The sequence below is a fragment of the Trichinella spiralis genome (assembly GCF_000181795.1).
Source record: "Trichinella spiralis strain ISS 195 chromosome Unknown Scfld4, whole genome shotgun sequence".
In the NCBI taxonomy this organism is placed as follows: Eukaryota; Metazoa; Nematoda; class Enoplea; order Trichinellida; family Trichinellidae; genus Trichinella; species Trichinella spiralis.
In genome coordinates this window covers 6978831-6990782 of record NW_003526943.1, presented here as the reverse complement: position 1 = coordinate 6990782, position 11952 = coordinate 6978831, and the positions used below count along the sequence as shown (strand labels likewise).

Sequence of the window (11952 nt, the reverse complement as noted above, 5' to 3'; positions counted from 1 at the left end):
CACGGTCATCATAAATCCAATAATAAAATAAAGTAAAATGATTTTAAAGACAATCAAAGAATGAAGAAAAAGTTCTTCAAGTCTCTCCACACAGCAATAAGACAGACAATGAATGTCATAAATTCTTTTCTCTGCGATGTTGCCGATATCCATTCCATCTGGTGACATGAAGCGAGAAAAAAATACTGAGAGACAGACAAGCATTTTCAGAAATAAAACAAAAATGATAATTATAATAATTGTAATAATGAAATAGGGGAAAAATAATAAACAGGCCACTGTGGCATGAGAACAAATTCACTGAGAACGAGAGAGCTTATTCTCAACGATGACAAACAACAATTCGAGTCAGAAAAAATGTACGTATGCATGTGTGTGGGAAAATCCAAAAAAAGCAAAACACAATGACCATACTAGGAAAAACTACTTATTGCAAAGGCCATCGTGCAGAAAGCATTAAAAAGAAAAGTACAGCAATTGTCCAATAGCCGACAACGGCTACAACACAAATTGCTGTGGTGAACAACAACACAATGCACATCGCTTTTTCAACCACTCTCCGTTGTATGGGATATGCAGAAATGATGGAAAAAATATTCAATATATATATATATACTGTTGTTGTTGTTGTTCACAGAAAACTATTCATCAAACTACACTCGATCAAATAGAAAAATAAAAAAAGAAACTTTAAAAATTAATAAAAGTTTCACAATTAACTGTTTCTTCTCTACTTCTGTTCAAAATAAATAAATAAGATGTGAAAACTGCAGTTTTATCTGGGAAGATTGGATTGAAATTTGAATAAATTAAAAAATCAATCATCAACTGATCGATCAATCAAACTATGATTGCAGTGAAATGAATTGGTAATCACTGCAATCAACGACAATGAAAATAGTGAGGGCGGGGAGGAAAGATTATTTTGTACGGTGATTTGAAGATGATGAATGATTTAAAAAAGAAAAAAAAGAAAAACAACAAAAATATCAATAAGAAAAATTAAACAAATAAATAAATATATAAATGTATGCATATATATGAAGTAAATTAATAAATAGAATAATCCGTGCTTGAAGGTGCACTTTAAAACGAATAATTAATTCAATTTTGAGGGGTAAAATACAGATAGATGATGATGAAAGAAGAAAAGAGAAAAAACGATGTATAGCATGAAAAAATCAAATTCATATAAAAAAGACCGACATGTCGGTGTGCATATTTTGGATAAAACCAATGAAAATCAGAATATGGCCAGCCGAATTCAATGGTAACCATTGTAAGCAGCAGTCAACAACGGAGCTGGCTAAATATCAGCAACAAAAAAAACAACAATTATTGTAATAAAGTGAAAAATTATGTTTAAAACAACAATAAACACATCATTCTTACCGCTGTTATGTAAGATGCCAATTCCGGCGTGCCACCGGCTGAATAAATATCCACGGCCTGCGTTGCCGCTGTATGTCCGGCAGCTGTTGTGAAACCATGTTGAGCACTTGGTGATGCTGGGGACATGTAACCACCTGCGTAACTTGCGTTCAGCACTAAAATGAATTTTATTAAATAAATAATATATATATATATAAATTAAATGATTTCTTTTTCTCAACTTACTAGTTCTTGCCAAATCAGGCCTCCCATTCGCTACTGCCAACTGCGCGGAAAATGCAATATCCGTGAAATATTTATCACTTGGAGAAATGAAATAGCTGTATAGGCCTAATTAAAAACAAACATATACATATATATATATGTATACATACATATACATGTGCATAAATTTAGAAAGCAAATTTATTTCATCATCAATCAACCAACCAACTCACCAGGAGGATAATAAAAACAAGATCGATAACCAAAGCGTGGAGAAAACGTAGGTGAATAATTACCTTGAAAGAAAAAATTATTTTTGAAATTAGTTTATTTCAGATTACAGATAATTTTATATTTACCATAGAGATCTGCTAAACCGCCATAAAACTTGCGACTAAAAGCTCTGTTCTTAGCTATCTGAACAGGTAGCATTACCTCTTTCGGTTGGGCTTTTTTGCATTCAACCTTAATGGCAAGATTTTTTTTTGTTATTTTCTTTTTAATATTTCCGACGTATTGCTACTTATACAACAGTAATATATTGATAATAAAATGGAATTATAATTACCATTTTCCCATTGATCTCATGAAAATGAATTTCGACAACTTTTTCAACCACGTCTTCATTATCAAAAGTAATAAAGCCAAAACCTGAAAATGAAAGTAAAATAACAACCAACTGTGTCATTATTTGTTTATCGCTTATCTTGGCAATGGAATTTCAAATATTTTCAACGTAATAAAATAAAATAAAAGAAATATAGAAGAAACATTTGCTAATTGCACGTTCAATGCAACAACTGCATGCACAGCAGCAGCAGCAGCAGCAGCAGCACTACCACCGCCACCATCATGATCACCATTATGAAAAAGCCTTTTTTCACAAATTCATTATTATTACTATTTATGCAAGTATATAGGAAAACCGCATCCTACAACGGAAATATACTTATACTAACATAAGTTTAAGAAAAATTCAAAAACATTCATGAATAATAATAATAATAATATGCTTTCTCAATATTTTTAGATGGTGTTCCAAAGTTAATTTTTAAAGTGAACCTCATAAATCAAAATAATTTTCACATAAATGAGTAGTTGAAAAGTTCATGAAATGAAATGCAAAACAGCTAAAGTTAAAATTATTGTCAACAGCAAATAGATCGATTAAAAAAGCAAAGTTATATATATACTGAAAGGTGGATTGGAATAATTTTAATGTTTCTTTTTTCTTCCACTTCTCGTCCATTACATATGTATAGTTCGAGTTACAGCATTGAATGAGCCAAAGTTAAAGGAAGTTAAATCAATAAAAAGTGCAAAAAAGTTTCTGAGCACACTGCTGCTGCTGCTGCTGCGAAGTCATTTAAGGGTGATCATTCCATTCCCCCATCATTGTTGATGGTATATTTAAAGAACAAAAAATAAGAAAAAATAACAGTAGGAAGTGAAAATTGTTCCGTTAAAAAACTAGAGTCAAGTTCCACCAGATGGGACAAAGAAAATTTTTATAATAAACATATAAATCTTATACATATATATAATATGTTCGTGTAAAAAAGAGAAAAAAAAAGAAAAAACTTACCTCGGTGTCGATTGGTCGACTTATCAAACATTAACATACTATCTTCAATCTTAAATAGAAATTGAAGAATAAATTTTTTTTAAAAAATGCAAAAAAAAATAACGTAACCCTCACCCGTCCGTATTGAGTAAAATAATTTTTCATATCTTCCAGTGTAGTCGAAGCAGACAGACCACCGACGAAAATCTTTTTTGTTCTCGTGACCATCTATAAATGCAAATAAACTACTAATATAATCAATGCAAGTAGTGGTGGGAAAAAAGGGTTTTAAATTTTAAAATAAAAAACGCGCAATTTATCGACAAAAACACAAAATATTATAATATTGTATATTTAGATATATATTCAAATATTAGTGTTCACTTGATGTAAACAAAAAAAAAACATTACATCCCAGTGATTTGAAGTCAAATTGTTAAGCTAATAATTGAAATTGAAAATGGGAAAAGCAACAACAAGCAGAGGAAAAGCAGACGGAGCAAAATGAATTTTGAATAAATAAATAAATAAACGACAACTATATAGTCGACACACGAGCAAAAGCAGACACCACCAGTTTAAATGAAAGTTAAGAGAAGGAAGATTTTAAAGTGAGAAAAAGAAGGAAGGACCAGTTTGATTTTGAACAAAGCAACTTGCACTGCCAGCATTTTATTTGTCCAATCGTCGTCGTCGTCGTCTCGTTGTTGTCCACCAGTTTCTAGATGCTAGCCAATTCAGTTCAGCTCAGTTTGTACGGCAATTTTCTGATTTTTATTTTATAATACATAAATAATAATAATAATAATAATAATATACAAAACGATCAAACGACAACAAGGAAATTTTTCACTACAGCTTTTCAAGCAAACATGGTGGGTTTGGTGGTTGGTGATTTCACACAAAGATGATGCTTGAACAGAGACGCAGGCGAACAAATCAAAAAAAATCAATATCTACCTACTATTTATTTCTTCTGCTGCTACTGCTATACACTGACTCATTGTAACAACAACACAACAACAACAACTACTACTACTACCACTATTACATACTGAATAATATGCTAAAACTAAATGATAATTTTAAAAAAACATACAAAAAACAAATAAGAATGTACATGAAGATAAATTAAAAAAAAATTCATTCGAATGAATATCATCATCATAACCAAGTGAAAATGATTATAAAAAAAAAGAAACAACTACATGTATATAAATTCATAAAGATAAAAAAAATAGCATTACTGACGGATGACGAGGAATCACGTAGGAAATTGGAAAGCGACGACGAAGATGACGACGACATTGAGTAAAATAAAATATTTGTGAACCCTCTACACTATGCTAAAGTAGTACTAATACTGCTTTGTTGCTGAGTCGTTGCTTTCGTCAACTGAGAAGAAAAATAAATAAATAAATAAACAAACTACACTCTGCATCAAGAAGTAAGTGATGAGTAAAAAAAGCAATACCACACAAAACTACAAAATACAGAGAAAGTTGAACATCTATTCTCTGATTTTAATAATCCTCTTTCTGGAAAAGACGATTTTAAAAAGCAGGCGACCAAAGCAATTTTTATCAATCAATCGTTGCTTTCATTAACCAAGCAAAGAAAAATGAGACGACGACGTTCGTGGAAAAAAAAGAAGAAAATGTCACAGCAAGCAAACTCTAGAACAACAACAAACAAACAAACAAACAAAAAAACAAATACGTGGGTAGACGTATTCAGAAAATAAATAACCACGACCGATGACCATCATCAACACAGACAACACCATGAATTTTACAAATTGTTCATCATCATCATCACCATCAACTACTAACTACTACCACTACTACTGCACCAACCAACCAGAGAAAAAGAAAGAAACACTGACAAAAAGAAAAAGTGTCCATCCACCAATTGGCCAATCTCAAACTTGTCAAACTGCATTTTTTCCCAACATCAACCGCCGAAAACGTTTCTGAAAGCTTTTCTATTCGTGAAATTTCCACCCAAATATGTGATTGGTCAATTCGGGTGACGACGAATGAGTGGGCGGATGCATTGCAAGCAAAATCTCTGCCTATCTTTCTTTGGTGAATAATAATAATAATAAATTAATTAATCAATTAATCAAATTAACCAATCTTGTGAATAAGAATAAGAAAACACCATAAACTTCAGCAAAAAAATAAAACAAACATTGGCCATAGATAAATCTTACGCCTCGGGCATTTTACCCGTTCACGCACGATAGATAGCGACACGACTGTTGTTTTCTCAAATCGATTTCTTTCTTCTTCACAAGCGTCTGTCTGTGTCGGTTTTCGCGCTCTTTGGCCCTTTTTTCCAGCAAACAAAAATACAGACGGACCGAAGAAGCGGACGTGTTTATGTTAAAACAAACAAAAAACAACCAACTAGCTAGCTAGCCAGTTGACTGTATTAAATTTGATCAAATAAAGAACAACAATTTCCCAACGGTGTTTAAGTATTCAACTGAATTACTCTCCGATGATGATGATGATGTTAAGTGAAAACAAACCTTTTTACCCACAAAACGTTATAATAAAGCAAGTTGAAATTTATGACCAAATAATAAATAATAATAGTAATGGTGAAAGTAGACGAAAGTATAAATAAATAAAAGTGCTTTTTATAACCGACGAGGCGCAAATGCAGCAGCAGCAGAGCAGCTCGTTGCTACGTCACTCGAAAAGTAAATGCTGCTGCTGCTGGCTGCCGCTGATGCTCTTTGGCTTCTTCTTCTTCTTCTTCTTTAAAAATTGTTGGCCGAAGAAAATGTTAATTCCTTGCTCTCTCATCAACCTGCGGGGATGAAAAATCGAACGCTGTCAAAAATTCGCCTATTAACACAGCGGATGTTAAATTTTTAACCAGCCCCGCAGCAGAAGCAGCAGCACTGAACGCTAATAACTTTCTCCGCTGCTTTTGTTCCTTTGTCACTGGTGTAACGACCACTAGCCAATAAAAAAGGTCAACCAATCACAACCGACGGAGAGAGCGAATGAAAAAAAAAAACTGATAATTTTACCCCAGACGATAATTTAAAAAAAATAAATAAGAGAAAAGAAAATTTCTTTCTTTCTCATCGGCATGAAAAAATATAAAATTTGAAACAGTCAAAGAAATTTTCATGCTTTAAAAAATAAAATAAATAAACACAAAAACAACATCAGACATTCTTCTTCTCATTAAGTCATGTAAAAAATAATAAAAAAGAAAGACTTCACTTTTTTAATTCAAAAACTTCATAATTTGAAAGAAACAATTATAAATAGCGTTTCTACTGTTGTATTTTTGTAGTGGAGAGAGTTTCAACGGACTGTTTTGATTGGTTGGTCGTTTGAAAGAAAAATAATTTGTCGAGTCGAAACGTGCGTGATTGAACCTGAGACCAATGATCAACTTGAAGCCAAAGAAAAGTACAATTCTTTATGTAAACAACACAACAACGCCGGCGATTCACAATCTGACGTCAGTAGTATTTAAATGAATAAGCAGGATTAGAAAAAAAAAAGTAAAATTGACCAGGCAACAACAACAACAACACGTCGTCAAGCAGAGGAAGAACGAATGAATGAATGGATGGATGGATGAATGAATTTTTCCATCCTACAACTAAATCTGTCTGCCCGTCTTTTACCGTAAAAGATTCATTTTCGATTATCGGTTGACAAAGAAAGACGCGCCTTTATGATAAATTCACCCCTCTCCAACCTTTAGGCCAATTTTGCTGCCTCTCACTCTCACTCGCTCACTCACTCTCCCTTTCCCTCCCCATCAAGAAGCTATTTAATGAGCCATGAAGTGGATCGATTTTTGGGGCCGTAATCAAGATCCCGGCCGAGCCGACACATAGGGGAGCACCAGTTCAAGAGCCAAGCATCGATTTGCCAACTTCCGGACCGACGACAATGCATCCGGAAGCTATTGACACAAGTTTCCAAAAACCACGCTAATGCACCGCGCCGAAATCGTGTGCCAGCCAACCAGACACAGAACACTAACGTCGTTGAACAACAAAACTACAAATAAAATGTCCATCCCAGCCGAAGCCTACCACCAACGAGCACAAGCACCAACAACATCACCAGTAAAATTGTACTTTGATAGAAAAATAAATTATTAAAACACATTCCAACCAAGTTTCACATGAATGCTACAGCAAAAAATAGAAATGAAAAATAAAAAATGCAAATTCAATTTATACTCTATTCATTTTCATTCATAATAAAAAATGTACAATGTGATGAGAAAGAATCAACTCGCAAGAGCGTGGGAATACATACACAGCAGAATTTTTTTTATTCATGAACGAATGCGATCCATCAAATGCCAACAACACATTTTCCAATGAATAATATAACAAAACAAGCAAAAGTAAAAAAAACTGAAAATCGTAAAAACGAAAATAATTTATCATTATTCTTCCATCTCAGCTGCTACTACTACTACTACTGCTGCTGCTGCAATGCTATTTGCTGCTGCATACCAACTAACTAACTAACTAACTGCTGCTATGAACGGGGTCTGCACTACAGCTGCCATTTTAATAGCACGTAATAATAAAAATCATCGTAGTTACTTGCCAGTGGTAGTGCCAGTTACACCAGTCGAGTGAAACAGACTGAGGCGAGGAATTTTTCGATAAAAAAAAGCAACCAAAACCAAATGTGAGAAAATGAAAATATGCGACTCGTTTATTCTCATTTTTCATAATATTTAATAATAAGTTTTCTTTAATGATCACAAAAGAAGCTGAGAAGAAACGACGCGTTCACAGCTAAAGTGCAGTTCCAAATTGAACTGCACCGCATGCCTTGGAGAGAACATTTTTCGAAAGTAAAATACAATTTCGTAAAATGGATAAAACTGGAAGGAAAAATCTGCCTGCTTCCATTGACAATTTTCCATTATTCGCTGACAAAAAATTATTTTGAAAATTTTAACCAACTGACCAGACTATTTTTTTTATTAATTGAACACATCAAGACACGAAATGGTTTAATTTTTATTTAATCTTTCTAGATTTGCTGCATTTAAACAGGATTTGTATTTTATTTTATTACTGGAAACAGCTAACTACTACTTTCGACGAGAGAGATTGTTGAAAAATCCTACTGCACAGCTTAGACAAACAATGCAAAAATGAACAAATCGATCAGCAACTAAATACTTTGTCCAATAAAATTAACATACACACACAACTTATAGAACAATAATATTCATCAATTTAATGGAAGTCGGCATCTAATTAAAAGAATATCAAACTTGAAATTTTGAAGAAAACTACCACCAACAACAGCACATTTTCATCATCATCATCATCATCTTCTTCTTCTTCTTATGATTCAAATACAAATGAATAAATAAATAATCTCAACAATAATTTAAAAAAAAAGTAATAACATAACCGAGATGATTGTTATATTGAAATATTGAGCAAGCAACAAGTTAAAAAGAAATACCATTTCATAAGAAAATAAGATATCGTCGAAATGATAATTGTAGAAATTCACTAGTTCAATTTTCCACTCTACATAACACATTTTCAACTAACTGTAAGAAATTAATCTGTGAAACAGAAGAAGTTGATCATCTTTCACTGCACCATTTATTCAGGTGTTATGATTACTATTTATTCAAATCAAGATCGATGGAAATGATAATTCCAAAAAAGTCATTTCGTAAAAATGACAAATACAAAAAAAATGAATGAAGAATAAGAATTGTGGGATAATTGGACAACAACCAGGCAAGAAGGGATCCTCTTTTGCGAAAGCGTTTCACACACAAAAAATTTCGCCTCATCACTAACACCACCCCAGGCAACAATGATGAAAGTTGTCAAAATTGGGTCGGTGAAATTGGTTTTTCAGTTCAACTTTTACAATCAGACTGGAAACAACTCTCCGCGCGTTCACCAAATCTGCACACAGACAAGCATCGCAATTTCTACTTTCCACGCGGTGCAAACGTTATTTAGAACACCAACACTGACAACATCGTTTTTATCATTGCGAACATTTTCCAGAAGATAATTTAATTTAATTTATCTAATTGAATTTAATAAAACAAACAAAGAAACACGCATGTGTGAAATGAATTCGATTCAAAAAGCAGAAAAAAAACAATTCATAAATAAAATTTCAAAAATATGACAGTCAGGTAATTCTACTGAAGACTGTACTAAAACAATTTCTTACTGTACTGCTGGAAATTGTTTTGAAAATTTAAATTTCAAAAACCCAAAGAAAACCTCTCAAGTTTTGCAACTGTTTCTTCAAACGATAATATTTTGTTTTCTCAGCACTTCTAACGAAAAGAAAATTGGTTGAAAATAAATTTTTGCAAAATAAAAATAAACAATCAAAAATATCCCAACCTGCCTCTCAACTGTAAACAGTTGACAGTCTGAATAACACATGTCTGTCGGCAGTAAAAAGTAGAAATTTCAAATGGTAGAAAAAAGAAGTACAACAAAAAAATAACTTATCATGACTTTGAATTTGTTCTGGCTATACATATATTTTTTTCAAATAGGAATAATGATAAATTATTATTATTTTTGTTACTATTTTCTCTTCGAGTTGAAAAAATGATAATTTTCTAATAAATTTTCAAAAATTCATTGATCGTCGTCTTCCAATGGGAACGTTGTTGCAAGCGACATCCATGCTCCTCCCCTGGCGCAGCAGCAAGTTTGCCATCGCGATGGCCCAGTTGTGTCAGAAATGGTCGCAAGTGAAATCACATACATTTGCTTGGATGCTTCTTAATCGTGACGAAAATTTTAAAATGGAAAAAAAAACAAGAAAACAACAACAACATTATTATTGTTTCTTGTTGTTGTTGTTGCTGACCATTGCAGAGTTTGCTGGTGTTGTGAATGGAAAGAAGGAGAGAGAATTTTCTTTTTTGAAATGTTAAAAAATTAATAATTTAATGAAAATGAAAACGATCAGTTTATTAAACGTATCCAGTTTCAAATTTTACAATGCAATTTTACGGCAAGAAAACTAGTTCCAAAGAGACATGAATGAATAAATGAATGAATGAAAACACCGAACGCTGAAAATGACAGCCGGCCAAAACTTGCTTCTTAGTCAATGCGCTTCTCTCTCTCTCCCTCCCCCTGCTTCTCCTATTTTCGTTTTCATTAGCATTTCCTAGCTTAAATGCGCGCGTGTGTTCATCTTTAGCGAATGAATTTCTTCTCCTCTTCCAACAACTGATGCATTTTCAAGCCTGCTTTCACTGCTATTCTGCCCCCATTGCCTATTTCCACTACTACTATTACTACTATTACGATTACACCAACCATCAAAACAACTACTAAATTACTAATTTTCTCTGATATATATATACATATGTTCTGTGCTCAGAGGATGCTAAGTTCACCGTCAACGTACGTACAAGTTTGCCATTTGGACAAACAACATGAGAAAAACTACATATCTCCAACACTAGTTGCATCAATAGAATCGAACCAAATAACGCCGAGCGCGTAAGCGCGCCGGCGGACGTCAGCGCTCGCGCGCCAGTGTTAACAACAACACTAACGACCAGAAAGTGTACTACTACTATTACTACTGAAAAGGCTAACAACATAAATGCAATGATGGCAGCTTACTTTTGGTTGAATACGTTTCGGAAAAGCCACTTTCGGATCAATCTGAAACAAAATAATATTATGCAACGAAAAATAATAAATAAACACCAAATAAATTTCCTCATTATCCTTAATTTAAATATATATATATTTTTAATTTATTCTCATTATTTTATTATTTCATTTTTCACTTGCCTTCTTGCCGTCGAGTTCGTGTGCTTGGTGATTCAGCACTTTGTCAACGCTAGCTGCATCGGCAAACTTGATAAATCCAAATCCTCTACAATTTCAACAACAATCAAGCAAGAATTAAAAAAAATATATGTATATATTTTTTTTTCATCCCACAAAAATTGTGCAGTTTTATGCACTAAGAAAACGAGTTTGTACCGACAACCAAGCAACAGGCCAACAAGCACCAACAGAACCAGACCATGAAGAAAATGTTAAACAAAAAAACAAACAAACAGATAAAACAAACTTTCAAAAATTCAAATTTAACAAAATTGATCAGAAAATGGAACGCAAATTTATTACTTTCATGATGACCATGAAAAAAATTCACTCATTCAAAATATCTTAATACCTTGCTTTTTTCGTATTCGGGTCGCGCATCACGACAGATTCTGTCACCTCCCCAAATTGCATGAAATATTGGCGCAACGAATCTGCAACAACAATAACAAAAATTATTAAATAAATTTGAAATTAAAAATTATAATTGTTTTTCTATTCTTTTTCTTTTCTTTGAAAAAATCTCATCCAAATCTTACCCACTGATGTCTGCCAGCTTAAGCCACCGATGAACATTTTTCTACAAACAAAAACGAACAATGAATAAAATACCATTACTGCACGTTGAGAAAAAGGATTTTTTTCAATTTTTTTCACAAAATAAAATTTAAATAATTTGTATGAACAAACGAAAAAAAAACTACACAATTACCCCGGATCTTCAATCGCTTCGACAGTTTCAGACGCAGGGCTGCTCAAGTTTTCCGAACTCATCTTCTCACTACGTGACTTTCTAACTAACTACTCGGCGAAACTACTTTTCAGAATCAACTGACAATGCTAACAACGGCAGGAGCAAGCTTTACATTTGATCACAACGCGCGCGCAGCAACAACCAGCCGCAGCCGTCAACACCTTCATCCAACTGACA

The 11952-nt window shown here is 33.1% G+C and overlaps 1 protein-coding gene across 1 annotated transcript; it reads right to left on the bottom strand.

The window, feature by feature from the left end:
- Positions 1–1020: 1020 nt before the first annotated feature.
- On the bottom strand, positions 1021–11943 carry Tsp_01751 (putative RNA recognition motif protein). The gene is made up of 13 exons (XM_003377473.1): positions 11734–11943; positions 11561–11601; positions 11374–11455; positions 10979–11067; positions 10809–10850; positions 3296–3388; positions 3182–3230; positions 2165–2247; positions 1956–2061; positions 1830–1892; positions 1618–1722; positions 1393–1547; positions 1021–1306 (listed from the first exon to the last, which is right to left on the bottom strand). Exons 6-13 carry the CDS (start codon positions 3386–3388, stop codon positions 1265–1267), a joined length of 696 nt encoding a protein of 231 aa, XP_003377521.1. The 5' UTR covers positions 10809–10850; positions 10979–11067; positions 11374–11455; positions 11561–11601; positions 11734–11943; the 3' UTR covers positions 1021–1264.
- Positions 11944–11952: the final 9 nt, after the last annotated feature.